This window comes from Brienomyrus brachyistius, chromosome 11 (assembly GCF_023856365.1).
Source record: "Brienomyrus brachyistius isolate T26 chromosome 11, BBRACH_0.4, whole genome shotgun sequence".
Lineage (NCBI taxonomy): Eukaryota > Metazoa > Chordata > Actinopteri > Osteoglossiformes > Mormyridae > Brienomyrus > Brienomyrus brachyistius.
In genome coordinates this window covers 23,357,087-23,374,027 of record NC_064543.1, presented here as the reverse complement: position 1 = coordinate 23,374,027, position 16,941 = coordinate 23,357,087, and the positions used below count along the sequence as shown (strand labels likewise).

Below are 16,941 nucleotides of genomic sequence, written 5' to 3'. Positions count from 1 at the left end.
TTGGTTCAGCACTCGTTTATTACCAGGAAGAACATTGCAGCCAAGGGAGCGGCACAACTTGTAATTCATCTCGTGTCTTTGCTGTGAAACCAGCTAAGCACAAGGAGGAAAGGGAGAACATGTGGCTGGGGCTGGTACATGATGGGGACCATAAGACACTCTTCAGTTACCAACAGCTGGATGATGCAGATGTTCAAAAGAGAGCATCAAGCCAGAACATTCATAAAACTGCACATTATGGCAAAGATATCCTCAACTATTTTCCCCATGTTCAATTAGGTGTTCCAACTAACACCGGCATTATGAAGGCATGTCTGGTATATAAAACATATGTCTGGAATGAGGGGCCACTTCACTGGAGACTGTAGATCTGCTTCATGTTGTTGAGACTGATGGTGATGAGCAGAGCACGTGGGTCCTTTCTTTTCTTGCGAACGCTGATATTACCCTGCAGCTCCTCACCTGCAGCATGGCAAAGCAATGAGACACCCCGGGTTTCCGATAATTCAGTATTACAGAAAAACACAGACTTCTGAAAGAAAACATGTAGACATCTAAAACTTCTATTAGTGATGCTGTGCAACCCTTTCAAACTGTTTTCACTGGACTAGCTGCCTTGCCCTAGGACATTTCCTTTATGGTCCAGAAATTCTTAGCACTGTTTCCACAAATCAGACACATTGAGAGAATACAGGAACAAAAGTTTAGGGATTTGATGATGAAAACTTCAGAACGTGACACATTTATAGGACTGTTTATGAAACCCCAAAACTTTATGGTTGATTACATACCGTTTCCGATATAAAAACATGAATCTTGAGCATTGCCTGTGTTTTAACCCTTGAGAATTATTCTCTCAAATGCTCCACTGTGCAGACGTTTTTGATATGCAGAATCTCTGACTCATGTACAGAAGCATCCAGATAGCATTGAGCTGCATATATGATTACAGTGGATGCAATGCACGTTTGGTCCTGGAGATAATACAGCAGATAATTAGGCTGATTTACTGCACATGTGACTGCCAGGGTAAATGAATGTTAATTCAATCAACAAACAATCATTTTGCCCCCCCTCTGCAATTCTCTGATCTGATGGCTGGTGGTGGAAGCATGACAAAGGAGTTCGGGCAATCATCCTGACTCCTAGGCAGTGTGCTTTCTGCCAAGCATTTGACAACCAATTCTCTCCTGCAATGGTATGAAGGAAACCAGGAGGCCAGTGTTTACCACTGGGGTGCAGCTCCACATGCATTTCCACAAGCAGAATTAACACTGTCAGATCTGCAGCAGGCACAGTGATGCTGTCAGGAGAAATACATTTCAAAGAGAAGGGAGTTACATGCAGTGTTATAAACAGGCGGCTTCCTGCCAAACTTTCAGCTTTTTCCTCAGCGACAATGGAAGCTTTCACTGTTCTGTTATTTGATAATTTGTACCTTTCATAAGTTCATAAAAAAAGGAAGAACAAAAATAATAAACCTTATTCATCTGTGATGTAAAAACAGACCCCATATATTATGGGTAATGAGAATTTCATGAAGTTATGCTCTTGTGCTTTCAGCCAGGATTGTACATTTATTAATGGTGTTGCAACATTTCAGTAAAAATGGATTGCTAATTATTGATGGTGCAGGCTGAAATATTTTTTTAGAAGTGCTACAAATCAACAAAAACAATACCCAAACCGCCAATAATAAAACACTTCTGAGTGAAGCACACATTTCAGTAGATGGAGAAAGAATTTCTGGCACGATCCAAAGATATTTGGTGGACCACACAGTCATATGATGCACAACATGTAAGAAAAGGTCTTCCTGTGTAATCCATCACCACGCTTACCTTTGTATGATATCTGCAGTATTTAAAGCATTAGGTTTTTTTAAGGTATGAATACATGCATTTTCTTATTAAAATGTTAAGATTTGTTAAATTCCCCCATAATATGACACCCATCATAAATTCAGCAATAATGCAGGAGACTTGAACCCGGGTCCCAGAGGTGTGAGGCAACAGTGCTAACCACTGCACCACCATGCCGCCCCTCAACCATTTTCCCCAATTAGGCACTACTGTTGCAGTTTCAAGATCAGATGACACAAAACTAGTTAAAATGTTTGTAACCCACGACAGACAATCAAGCAGAATACTAAGATGTACATTCATTTCTTCAATTCTTCAAATAACTACTTACAACAGAGGCAAAATCAACATTTTAGGCAATAATACAACATGAATCTTATGTCACACTAGTTTTAAAAAGTAGAGAAAATTGATTTGTTATGGTAATAAGTTTGTGATAATGACCCATATTGTGTTGTAGAATGAATCCATATAATTCCGGCTTTGCCCCCCTTCTTTATTTAGAACAATTCTGTAAACAAGCAAATATATAGACAACAGATATTGTGGAAATGTTAAGTATAATTGAAGACCCCGACACAGTGTACGTAGTGCATGTATGAAGTGTATGGATGTGTATGAAAATACGGTATGAATCAGAATTCAAAATGGAGTGGTTCAAGATCCACCCAGAAACATGTGATGCATTCAGTGTCGGTCAGTTGAAGTACATCAAGATAAAGGTGTCTCTATTTGTCCCACTCATAGTGCAAATACATGCACTGTGGCTTAGCTTTGAATATATTCTGATGCATTATATAATTCATATATGTATAATCATATAAATTAGTCACATTCATTTTGGACTACAACATGTGTTTAAAAATGCATGCATGTTAGAAAGTCTTGTTTTGTTACATGCTCAGCGTTCTGAAAACTGACTTAATACAGCCCTCCAGAGCACATAATGAAAAATCCACTTACGTGCACTTAAGTCAGTGGCAAACTGTGTGTAAGGGTTATTTCCATGTTTCTCCACCCAAAGTGCGAATCTAGCCTAAGTAGACTTAAAGCCCACACTTAAGTCGATGGGAGAACATGCTTTTTTGACTTTTGCACATGAGAAAATAGACCCCATTATGTCCACATTTTAGGATCCTTCGTTTATCACGGAGAGTGAATCTAAAATCGAAAAACACTTTTTACTTACAGAGGGACAGTCATTCAGAAGTATTCTATACTTAAGAGCATTTCTTTGAGAAACTCAAGTACTTGCGTGACCCAGCCATCACTATCAAGATTCATACCTAGTTGTGTCTTTAAATCAACACCCAAGAATGCAATAAAAAACATGGCTAAAGGTCAGGAACCAAAATCTTTATTGAATCTTTAATTTAGTTCTATATGCCCAGTAAAAAAATTACTTCCTCACAAACACTCATCAGATCTGCATGACTCTCTACATAACCAATTTGAATCATTTTGGAGATATAGCTCTCTATGAAATGAACCAGAACCCACTGAATCCACTTTATATTACCTCTGCACGGCTGTAGGGAGGTTGATGTGACCAAGAGTGGGTGGAACAAACCCACCCAATCAATCACTGTCACATGGCCCAGAGGGCGGGTGATTCCTGTGGGTACTGGTACCCAGGCAACACTCCTCCCCCCAGCCCATGCCAACCAGTGTTCATCTCCCACTGAACTGACAACAATCAACCCCATAAGGGTCATTTTATCACCCTCTGGAGCAATTTGACGGTATGCTCTGTGAAGAGTGCCACTGCGCTCTGTGAAGAGTGCCACTGCGCTCTGTGAAGAGTGCCACTGCAGTGGTGTAAAAAAGCAGGTTGGTGTTGCACCTTCTCCCAACTACCAGGACATCAGCCCCCCTGTCTGCTCTCTGTACAGAAAAATGTCTTGTGGGTCTAACAGGGCCATTAGTCGAAAATTCTGGCTTTTTACGAACTAGCTACGATGACCTTCTCATCGGTTAGAGGCATACTTGTCAGGGAGATTTATGGGATGTAGAAGGATCACGGGACACGCTTGATCTCCACAAGAGAATTTCAGTCTAACTCAAGCTTGTCTATGTCACAGCTCTCATCCACCCCGGCAGAAAATACTGAGTGTTCATAACTGTAAATATAAGCACCAACACACATCTGTCAGTAAATATTACAGGATGGGCAAAGAGTAACTCCTGCAGGCTTTCCCCCATTTTACCATTGGCAGCACACCACTATTTATATAATTAGAAGAAAATTAAACTGCTAGGCAGCAAAACCCACTGTTTCGTTGCTGCAGCTTTGATAAACAGTAGAAAATCAAACTGCAAAATTACTCATAGAAAAAAAAATTAAGATCTGAAATAAATTAACAAGATCATAACTGAAACATGCAAATTTAAATAATACATTGGTGCATTTACATTTTTCAGAAACCCACGCCACTTTATCGAAAGGAAATCAAGATGTAAAGTTAGTCGCCTTTACAGTGACTTTGAGTAGATTCCCTCCAGAGACAAAAGCGGCAGTTTCCAGTCCCATGTGACCGACTGCTACAGAGCAGGAGGTCAGTCTGCAGGACCATGGAGAGTAACCAGCAGAGGGTGTTAAAATTTAATCTCTCCTTGGCACCCCAAGAGAGGCTTTAGGATCACTGCAGTGTTGGGCTGAAGAAAGTGAGCGCTTTAAGGTGATTTAGTACCTTCTGGAAGATTTCACTGCTTTCCCTAAGGCCCTGGGTACTTTAATCTTTCTTTACGCTGCTGCAGTTTTTCCTCTTTCGAATACTTTCGCATGTATGACCACGTAATGGCACTTGACCGCGGGATGAAACTGACGAGCACTATTCTGACTTTCACTTTAAGGCTGATAAGTCACTTTTGCCATTGCTGCACTTTAAATGAAAACGCATGCTTTGAATTAATATACTTTAAAGAGGAAATGCACTAAACTTTGATGGTGTCACTAGCTGTTAGTGGATGAGTGGATCACAGCTGGTAGTTATCAATTTCATATTAGTCCATGTGGTAATTATTTTAAAAAGGTGCAACAATTTTCAATTAAGAAATTAGTCATGGACCAATAGTAAAGATAAGCACCAATTATGAAAAAATGCAATAAACTGTATACAGTTAGAGAACATTATGTTTACAGTATCTGAATATTGACAGTACCCCCATGCTGCCTTTCGGGGTGTGCCACATCAAGATATCTGATGTCTTAGAGAACTGAAAAGAATCTGTTCGATAGTTACTGTTTAGTCTAAAATTCATGCCATAACTCTGTTCTGGATAAACGGCGGAAAGATGGATGGATGTAACCTTCTGATCCATGAACTGTAAGTTATATTAGACCACTCAGCCCCAAATTCATCAATATTTGCATGGGGAATGACTTCAGCAGACTAGCATTTCCATTTGATGAATATTGTGGCTGTGAGAATACTCTGTCTTTTGAGATTGTCATCGAATTGGCATTACGTATGGATAGGCAAGCATCCATACCGTACCAACATGATGAAGGACAAGCTTAAACAGGTCAAATAACCTCAAGCTTGGGAAGCTTCCCAATAACGAGGGGGGAAACAAGTCATACAACATAAACAGATAATCCTGAAATGCAAGTCACTGCTCCTTCACGGGTCTCTGCCGAGACCAGAATGTTATGGTGGAATAAAAAAAAAAGGCACTTGGAGATAACTTTGCACCATCTTTAGTAGTAGCTGATGCAGTAATTCTTAACAGAGGAATCACATCAGCATAAGAGAAGCAGTTCACACAGTTGTAGAAATGCATTGGATAAACTGCAATCTATCAACATCACCAGTGCAATAAATGCCACGCTGCACTGTTCAGCTTCTAGTCCAGATTCCTTAGCTTGCAGCCCGAGCAAATGAGACGCTGCCGTGAACCTAACCCTAATATCACCTGAAAACCTAAAGGTTTTATTACATTTTTCCGAAACAGGATTCCATTCCTTAAAGCATGATTCAGGAAAATTCTTGCTGCCAGAGGAACATCTAATAGTGAACAGTTTTAACCATTCTTATTTCTCCCGATGTTTTTCAAACTCATCCCTCATCATGTTTGCCAAATCAGCAATTTTCCAGTTTGCATATATATACCATAAGGAGCCCATGTGCAAACACATCCAGTAAAAAGAAGCACATTGTGGAAAGCAAATATTGCAAAGCATCGATAACTGTGGTGGCTGGTATGACTCTCAAAGTAGAAATCCCATCTTAGACGTACTAATTTACACTGCTTTTTAAAATAATATCTCGAGCACTGTATAATAATATCAAGTGCCCCGTTTTGTGAAAATTCACCAAGGGGACCCCGCACCTGACTGCAAAAATTTGTTATGATGGCCCCCTCCCCCCCACTGGCAAAAAGTACCAGTCAGCCGTGTCACTGCCTCAGGGCTAGTTCTGGCTGAGGTTGCAATGGTAAAACTTCTTACTGGCTAATTTTATTCCCGCTGAGTAACGGAAAGACAGATTTCTGGGACATTGCACATGAAGCTGCTGTGAATTTGTGGGAGACTCTCGGAATTTCCAAGAGAGGTGGAATGCCCGATAAAGCCAGGCATGCAGGCCAACGCTAACAAACTCATTTTGTTGAGAGGCATTGATGGGCCAAGTATCCAGCCAAAAATAGTTTTACATAGTTATCTTGCAATAGGTATAGCTAGGCAGCGTCTTACAATAATAATTGTTATACTTTCATAATTCCAGTGTCCAAGAGACGCAGTCAGTCAGTCTTCAGCTTCCCTGGAATAGTTTATTTTAATAGTTTGGGGGTGTCTGCGGTCAGTGACTGAACGGTTTAGGTTTGAATGATATCTAATACCGTTATACTGTCTAGACATTATATCGTAGTATACTGTATTTTGATGGCATTTCCAAAGCAATGCTACTCCAGTACAGTGAAAACCGCTTATAGTGATCCCGGTTATAGTGACCAACTGCTTATATAGATCAAAAACCTTGGGACAAAGTCATTCCTGTACAAATCTTTTAAAATTATTTGCTTATAGTAATCAATCAGTCTGCTTACAGTGTACATTGTTGGGTCTTTTTAAACATGACAAAATATAGAAAAAATAAAAACTTTTATTTTTTTATTTTACATTGATTGCCCTACTTTGCCTTGCAGTAACCTGTCTGCTTCTGGCAGCTACCTGAGGCTAATGCAGTGCACAGAAAACACGACGGGAAAAACTGAAATTTTCTCTCAATGACAAATATAGACTCATCAAAGCTTATGATAAGCTCCCAAAATGGAGCCACCGACATGCAGTGGCGAAACGACAATAAGCGCTTTGAGATAATGTAACATTGTGAAAATGCGCTGTGTTGATAAAATTAAATATTTATGTGCAGTACTGTACTGTATTCTGGGGTATTTGAATACACATTTATACACAGCTCAGTAATTTAATTTGTACAGTACTGTGATTTGAAAAGCATTTCAAACTGTAATGTATTTTAAATTGCAAATAAAATTAATTGAAGTGACGCTGTCTGTTTTATTGCCTTATGTCAATAAATATAATAAATATACAAATCTGAATTAGATGGTAATCTGCCTGAGACATATGAAAGAAGAAAAAATCGATTATAATGAACATCTGCTCATAGTGATCAATTTCACCCAGATAGACATGATCACTATAAGTGGTTTCCACTGTATTTCAAAATCTTGGCAATAAAATCTGCAGGGGTAGGGAGTCCCCCATAATAAATTTTGACAAAAAAAAAATTCCACAGTATACTGTATTGCCTTAATACTACCCAAGCCTAGTTCAATTTCTGAATTTACTTTTAACACATTTAAACACCAAGATGTGCTTATGACATCATCCAGGTATATAAGATTCTAACAGGTCTGGATGCTGTTCAGCCAAATGGCTACTTCAATATTAGTTTAAATACTAGAAGTTGTGGCCATAGGGGGAAATTAGTGGGAGAACATTTCATACTGGATTCGAGAAAGCACTTCTTTATACAGCATGTAGTTAGAGTGTGGAATAATCTCCCAAGTTCTCACCAAACGAGCTTGATGGGCCAAATGGCCTCCTCACGTTTGTAAATGTCTTATGTTCTTATATGAGATATAGTGCTTTAAATGTCACAGGTTGCTATGTATGTGTGAGATTCATGTCTTTGATTTGACTTTTTTAAGTGTTTTACAAGTCTGTTCAACAACTGGCCATGTCTAAAAACCGTTCTCAGTCTCCCCCTCAAAAACCTGATGGTGGTGTGGTTGATCTTCTGGGAGCGGAATCAAACCAGAAATTTTCAGACACAGGAGGCCTGCCGAGTTGCACACCACCTTCTGACTAAACACATTACGTGTTAGGTAATTACACATTGTTATCTACATGTTTTAAATGAAGTTATTGGTGCATATTTAAAAATCAGTGATGTTAACAACGGAAATTTTTTACATTATTATTTAAAATTGGAGCTATTTGTTTAGTCTTCAATTTATTTTTCAAATTCATAGTAGTAGAACTTTTGAAGTTTTTCTGGACTCGGATCTGGACTCCAGCAATGGACTCAGTATCGTCCCATACTCGGCCCCCACTGGACTTGGTTTTGACTCGGACACGATTTGTTAAAGACCTGGACTTGGACACGAGTAAGGTTTACTCAAACAGAACACTGCCTTGCTCATCAAAAAATTCATGACCTAGAAATCCTTACCTCATAGAAACTTAGGTGGTTATGTAATGCTATCTTGATGTTTCATAGACAACATTTATCATCATCACCTGGCCTTACAAATGACTTTGGGCACCAAGGACTTTCTTCTCGTTTATAGCTGTGGACTCTGTGGACTATCACAGTCATGCCTCAGGACAGGTGGGGCCCAGACAAAGCCAACATACTTAATCCTTGGCTCATCACCGGACATCAGAATTTCATTATGATAAATCGAACAGCATCAAGGCTACCGTTACAGACTAACACACACAGAAACATTTATCTTTTGGCTCTGGTCAAGATCCTTCAAAATAGTGTATGTTTTTAATATTTCATATTCATTTCATATTTCCAGTATAAACAGATAAAGCAAAAAAAAAATAAAAAAATCTCAAAGCTAGCTTGTGTTATGTGTTATGAATAAATGCTAACTTTAAACACAATAGACTAATTCACTTGGTCAACTGTCTTCTTTTAAGGATTATGGTTTTGCTCTTAATATTATCAACAATATCTACAAAGCTGAACAGACCAAAAGACTGGTTGACAAACTGGTCAATGTTTTATCATTACAAACCTGACTGTACATGAATGGGCTTCTCCAGAAGGAAGACTGTCTGTTTCCAGTGAGTTTTTGCACAGTGGGGTGCTGTGGAGAACATGACCTGCAAACCAAAGAGATCTACGTCAGTCTGAAAAAGCACTGATGACAAACTGCAGTTGTGCACAAAACTTGCACTCTTCATGCGTCAGAGTGGATAAAACACTTATGTCAGCTTCTAGGCAATATGCGAGGGACCTGCTTGGAAACTGCTCTAGGGCACTGCACAGCGTAATTGACTCCCAGTTAAATAACATGCTGTCACTTACCTTCTTGTTGCAGTTCTTGTCGAAGAAAATGTCAAAATACCCAGCTATAGCCTAAAACAAAAGTGCGGAAATGTGAAAATATGACCTGACAAGGTCAGCAGCCCTGAAATACGACTTCTATACGAAGCATGAATGAGCAATTAATTTAATACATATACACATAAAACAAACATAAACACACACTGTAATGCCATGCACGTTTTACTAACCCACTGTACAGTTCTCATCAGATCAGGGGAAGTATTGTAGCACAATCCCACCAGAAACTGCCTGAGAAATCTCTGCCAGCTTGTCCACTTCCATTTCATAGGGAAAGTGCAGCTCAGCCACATCAACCAAAGGCAGAGGAAAAACCATTTTTCCTCCTTCAAAAAGTCAATTACATTTTGTACCCTAAGTCCCAATGCAGAGCACAGTGTGCTGATTTAGCATTAAAAAGAAAAAAAACGAATAATAGAAAGAAAAATGAAAGGGGGGGGTACGTCTCTGACGTCCGTCTGTCCATCTATTTATTTTTAATGTGATACACGGGGGGGGGGGGGGGGGGGCAAAACAACACGTAGCACATGCTAGAGAACAAGCTTTCAGTTTTAGTCAGAGTAAAAGCAGCCTATTCTACCCATAGAGAAGAGCAACTCTATCAATCTCAAGAGCACGTTTGTAGTGGCAATGATGCGGAACTAATAGCTTTTAATCCTTACACAGCTGACAACACAGAGGCAGACCTTTGCAGACTAAGAGAACAATAACCAATGGATAGGCTCTGAAAACTTTACCACTCCAAACCGTGGAGGACCGGACTGAAAAAGGAGGCAAGCAAATGCGATTATTTTAGGTAAGCATCTGTATATATTGGTTATATCAGGCACATTCTGCGAAGAACACCTTGGTTTTCTGATGGAAAGAACTGCAAATTCACAGTTCAGGAGACGCCTCCTTTGATCATCTCTACAAAGATCTGTTAATCCTAAAAACCTCCCTCTTCCAATTATTTAGTCAAAACAAGATAAGAATAAAATGCTTTTCACATACCAAAAATACAGAAACTTGATTACATACCCTCTACACATGTTCAAAGGCATTAAACAACCCATGTTTATCTCTCTACTTTCACTCTGAGTGGCTGGTAATAGGCCCCAATGAAGTCCAATCTTGCAGATTTGCATGCACACTGGGGGCAGGAGGGGGCTGGGGGCAAATCAACCTTTATTGTTACTGACAGTTGGGAGAGGAAAAGCCACTGAAAGCAAAATTGAAAAACCATGTCAAGAGAATGCAATTATGGAATTTAATGATCATTATAGAACATTTAGCGGACTTGTAATTACAAAATGCTTTTGTATATCTGGAACGCTGATTCACTTAAGATACTTTCAGAAAGCACCTCCCCCACCACAAATTAAAAGAGGAATATAATCACACACACATTGTCATCAACTCACTGAAAATAATCAAAAACCATGTCCACTATTCAATTAACACAACAAAGAAGAGGAAGAAAGAGAAAATATACAAGAAATTAACAGGAATTTATAATGTATGTATCTGGGTTGCAGTTAAAGTCTACCCTGCTGTTTTCTTTGGGGCGAGTGGGGAACATTAATGGCTTATTCTTTTAACTGCCACTGGGGGACAGCTATTTAATGGGATTCTATACCACCAAATGAGTCATTTAAAACCTACTTCCTGAAAAATAGCCGCAAATTGAAAGCAATGAATGACTGCAGTCGTAAATATGCCCAGCGACCATCTTAGAAGCAGCATCAGCTCAGGGTGTCCACAGTACCAGTCGTGGCACGATTAATCCTTGGCTCTAAAAATAGTATAACTGAGTACACATACCATTCCCTACAGGCAAGTCCAGAACCCAGACCCCAGGCTGGTAATAACGACAAACATTACTCACCCAGAAAAAAAAAAACACCAAAAGCAATAAAATGGAGTATTGCATGGACAGTGTTACAGTTATCTTGAGATAAGGTTTCAGGCTCATTTAATTGAAACTTCCACTGGATTTATTAAGCTTAACAGAAATATAAAGAACAATTTACGGTCCGTACATTTCCTTGAATTAAAAACATACTGGGCTACAATGCAATATCATTATGTAAGGGAAAAACACAAAGCTCACGTTCTCTGTCCATGGGAGGGTGTGTGTCATTGAAAAGACTGCTGCTGAGGAGATTCACACACCCTCAGTCCAATAAAAAAAAACAACACAGAAAGAAAAACAAAGTGCCTGGATATTGTAATCAAAATTTAGTACTACACCTAGAATCTGTCATGGATAAATAATGAAACCAAATTCTATAAACTCACAAAGGCTTGAATGGGGCCAAGAAAATGGAGTTCTGATACCAGGGAAGAGGAAAATTAATAATCATCATCATTCCTTGCATCAGCTGGGAGTAATTCATCATTTTTCTTTTACTGGTATCATGTTGGAGCAGCGTATGGCTAAGCCAGATACATTTGTGCAGATGGCCGTGGAAGTGGGCGGGTAATGCGCTTTTGATGGGCTTTATTCGAGCGTGGAGACACTACGGTCACACGCCTCGTGGGAGGGTGTGAGGGCTGCCCCAAGCTAACGCATCACTAACTCTGCACTGGCTTCCATTGTGCTACTGCAGGCCGACAAAGCACCACCGCAGTGCTCAAATTCAATCTCGGGCCCGAGGTGTTGTTATTTACGCAGTGTTTTTCTTTCTCACAATGACAGTACTTTTATCGCTTTATTTACCCTTTGATGACAGCAATCAGATGAATGAGTCAGGAGACTGAGGAGGTAAGAGGACTCAAGAATTCCCCAAAGTCAGACCAGCTCCTGACACCAAGCTCAGTGTTGTAGACCTTCTAGACCTTTCAGCATGGAAGCTTGGATTACAGGTGAAGTGAACAGACTCATATAGCGCTTTCCCACCCCAGGAACCTTTTTCAGGAACCACAACCTTTTCAGGACCTCGTGGGACTTCTTGAACATTTTTTTTTGTCCCTACCCAGGAGAACATACTTTTTGTTTGCTGACTGGTTGACCACAAGCGCCAGCAAATTATGCGGGACTGTGGGGAAGAGATATAAAAGTAGTGAAGCAAAAATTGAGTAGATGGAATTATTTTTGTATCTCAATTACATTAAATATATTAATGAATACATTTATGATTGAGTCTACATATTTCGGCATTGGAAATGTCTATGTAATATTGCCGGTGCCAACATTGATCAGTGGAATAACATTACATTGTTTTTTATCCTGTGGAAATCCAAAGATCAGTCTGCTGGCCAGATTTAACAATGAATTATAACGATGTTGTGGACCATATAAATAAAATGGAAATAAAATGTGATTTTTTCCCCCATATTTTCAGACTGTGTGACCAATCCACCCAATAACTAACAAAACAAATTGTTCATCCTCCATTGTTTTGCGGTGGCAGTGTAGTTTCATCTGTAATTGCATGTGATGTTTAACTTACCAGCTTTTTGCATCTCCTATGTTTATTTAGCATAAAGGTCACAGTTCTAGTGAGAGTGGGAAAGCAAAACAAGAAAATGGCCAGGAGCTACAAAAGTTCCTGGTCAAGACAACCTAGGAACTCAGAACCAGGAAATAGGTTCCTGAACTTCAGTGGTAAAACGCCTATAGACCCCAAGATGTACAGAAGAACTGCTTTTGTAGGAGGATGCGTTATGCAATGGTGATCATTTGTTCCATATCTGTAGAATAAAAATGAGGGCTGCACAATTCATTTAATGCAAGGTTGGGCAGGCTAATATGATGAATGGACTGTCAGCAGGAAACAGGAAGCATGCGTTCAATCACAGGGGTGGCAAAACTTCCAGCGGTGCAACAGCAGCAGCCCCACATGGGGAGCCACAAAGGAATGGCAGTACTGAACCCCAACCAGCACTGATTGACATTACCTTGAGGATACATTGGAAGTCTGACTGTCTGATATACATTTTTTTATATTAAAGCCCTTTAGTCTAAGTACAATTAAGTGGGAAACACTGTGGGAAAAGCGGACCCAAAGCCCAAAAAAGGGTGTTTTCCATTACTAGACAGAAAACGGAACCTGAATGCCATTTTAGACAGCATTACATCCAAGGGACAGAAAGCAGCTATAGGGCAAGGCACACCATAATCTCATATTGATAAAATAATGAAAAATAGTCAACCTGGGAACTCCCAAAATACGAAAATACAGCATCCTAATCTTTTATCCATTAACCTAATTTTTCCATTAGTTTTGGTCATAAACAGTCTATAACAGTTTTAGAAAATGTCTCAAATACTATTTTCGACTTCACGTTCAGCATTATTCTAAACAGCAGATATACTTAAAAAAATTGCCCTGATATTTAACATTACCTTCACCATCAGCGCTTGAGGTCCACTATCAATCAAGCAGATGTTCCATTCATTTGAAGTTTGAAATGACCCATCTCAGACAATCTCGCCAGTCATTTGTCAAAAAAAAAAAAACTGTTGTTGGTCTCTTTATCTGACAGTCTTGATTAGGTGGGAAGATACGGATGAGGGGTGGGGGGGAAGGGAGGTTACCAACTTACTGTACACTGTGTGCTGTCAGTTATCTTTAGGGAGAAGTCGGTGGTGAACTCCAGCTCCGAGATGCTCACTCTGTTGCAATCAATTGTCTGTCAGAGCGAAAACAACATGCAATGAATAAAAGAACAATGAAATTCCTCTATGAAAAACAGTTCTTAAACTTCAGTCTTAGCTTTCTGCTGCTTTCTCACCAACAGCGGTGCAGTAAAGTGATCATGCATGTCAAAATCACAAATGTCCTGCACATCAGTTACCGTATAAAAGTTTTTTTTGTCTCTCACGAAATCCAGACCGTCTTCCACTGGATGTGGTTTCCATTTACACTTCTTGCATCAATGGCACGAAACAAGCATCTTTTAATTAATGCAAAGAAGTTGCACATTTTTCACCAAGGAAAAGATATTGATCTAAAATTCAAATTCCATTATATCCTGTCTGTAGGTGATTCATCATCACAGGAAGAAAACATGAAAAGTGCTAAGAAATGCAGTGAAGGTACAGTTCAGGATCACATGCCTAATAAATGGAAGCAATAGAAAAAGAGGTCATGCTCGAGATATTACGTTCATAGCAAGAACACGTGCGAAACCAGCAGAGCAGCTGGCCGGCCTGCCTATAAGAGACAGGCATCTCAATGAGTCAGTGACTGAATGCTTATAGCTATTTAATGCGTTTGATCTCCACATATATAAGAGAAAACGCATAGAATGCTGATTTCTCCTCAACCCAAATATTAAAGAAAAACAAGTTTCTGAATGATTTGTATAAGCTCAAAAAAAAAACCTAAAATTAAATACACTGCACTTGAACCACGGTTAAAAAGCCATGCTGACCATCTAGAGGGAAACATTATTAAAAGCAGGCCTGAGATCACAGGCATTATTAAAGGCTGTCTGTCGCTGACAAGCTGCCTGCCACTTAAGGTTCCTCAGCAGCCTTACAGCTCCAAGTAGCTGCAGGAGAGCAATAATGAAGTTTACCAAGGAAGAGCTTAAACAAGAATTAGAACAATCAATCAGGGCTTGTGTGGCAGAAGCACAGTGGTGCCCCAAGGTGTTTATCTCCGCGCTGCTCGACAGAGCGTTAGAGCCCCTGCTGGCTGCACAACAAAGCTCACGTCTCCGTTTGGGAAGGCAGGCACTGAAGGCAGCCAGGACAGCTCAAGATGCGCAGACTCCAGCCACAAGCCAATGTCTAGTTCCACCTGCCACTGGTTTGTAATATTTTATCATAAATATCAATAAAGCTCTGTCTTAAAGCAATGTCTTATTGTATGCATGAAAAAATATACGTATCAGTTTAAATTCAATTAGCAACTGAATAACAGACAGGGACAGACAGACACAGATAAACAAATATAGGGTGATTGGACCCAGCATTAATACAACAGCAACGTACCTGAATCACAGCTGGCTCTGAAATCAGCACCTCAGCCTTCAGCATTTCCACGGAGGCCTCCAGCAGCACGGCCTTCTTCATGCAAGTCATCCCGAAGCCATAGACGTCGTCCCAGAACGCGAGCCGCTCCCGGTGCATCTGCAGGTCCCCCACAGCCACCAGGTTGATGGTGCAGCAGTCGGGGTACACTGCAGGAAGGAGAGCAGGCGAAAGCTGGGCGTCAAACGCGTCCCCCAACATCACAAACAGCGCGAGAGAGCTGAGTGGGCCTTTTCCCTGTCCCTCAGGAACTGCATTTATTTCACAGTTTAATACAATTTTCATTATTCAACTGTGGAGAAGCCTGAGGTACAATGACCCCTTAACTAGCTGAAGGTCATATGTTTATTATTAGTGGTGGGTCGTTGCTACTGTAAGTGGGTCATTACTGAAAACCTCATTATTTTTTCCTAAGGTGGGAGGGGGAAGAAAGGCAACAGTTTTTTTTTTTTAAATTCCTGAAAAGCAGAGACAAGCTGAGGTGGGCAAATCTCATGTTTGCACACCTCAGTATAGCCCATAAGCGACGTTTCAAGCATGTGTATGAGTGACTGGTAACCCCCCCCCTCCCCCCTCACCACCTCTGACTACTTCATTCCTGCTAGAAGCTAATTAAGCGTGCACCCCACAGACACACCTCCACTCCAGTGTTTGAGACGCTGCTCTTTGATGTGCACACTCAAAACAAACATCAGTGACTTCATTAGCAAACTTCAGCAAAATATTTTACAAGTAAATTCACATTTTGTTTAGAATATATAGTAGGCCAACTTGTTGCAAGAATATAAAAACACCAAAATAGTTCCATACTTTCTATTTGTTTTCCATACTTATTCAAGTTTGGAAAACACCAAAATCAAATTCCGTACTTTTCAACACTTGCACAGGAAACCTGATCTATGCATCTCAGAGCTAGAAATATATACCAGCCCCATTTCTGGACTAGTAGACTACATCCCGGGCTCCGCAAGAGAGCGGAAGGAGAATGTTTATGAACATTTTGCACTCTGAAATCATGTTTATAAAACCGCAGCCACACACACAAAGCTCTTGAAATTAATTAGCCTTCCACAGCCCTCCAAACATCCTGATTAGCTACAAACAGCAAATTAGTGAAGTCAAATGAAGCTCCTTTTAAAATATTTGAACACTGTTTTTCAGAATCATTAACTCACACTTGATGCAGCTGCATAGGAATCACTCCCAGCCAGCCTGGGAGATTGGCTGCTGTGTTCACAACACACAACACACGAAGGGCATGTTTACTTAGTCACACTTTAACATGGAAGCCACACATACAAAACTGCGGGCTTATCCAATTAGCAGCCGGCTTGTAAAATATTTGCACACGCAGCAATAATGCGATGGCGGGTGACAGAAGCGGTGATGCGAGGCGTCTGGGAATGGAGAACAGCACACAGAGAGAAACAATTAACAAGCTAATAAAAACCATTTGGATGTGAAAGCAGTTCCCAGTGTGAGCACTGAATAACAATTAGTGCTCCTG

At 40.1% G+C, this 16,941-nt stretch overlaps 1 protein-coding gene across 1 annotated transcript in view; it reads right to left on the bottom strand.

Annotated features, from left to right (window-relative positions):
• Positions 1-16,941, bottom strand: part of prmt3 (protein arginine methyltransferase 3) — a 63,311-nt gene continuing 46,370 nt past the window's right edge. Inside the window, exons 12-16 of the mRNA XM_048969681.1 lie at positions 15,396-15,583; positions 14,000-14,086; positions 9,431-9,481; positions 9,138-9,225; positions 1-462 (exon numbers count right to left, since the gene is read on the bottom strand). Coding sequence (XP_048825638.1) covers positions 353-462; positions 9,138-9,225; positions 9,431-9,481; positions 14,000-14,086; positions 15,396-15,583 — 524 coding nt within the window. The 3' untranslated portion in view covers positions 1-352. The remainder of the gene's footprint in view (positions 463-9,137; positions 9,226-9,430; positions 9,482-13,999; positions 14,087-15,395; positions 15,584-16,941) is intronic.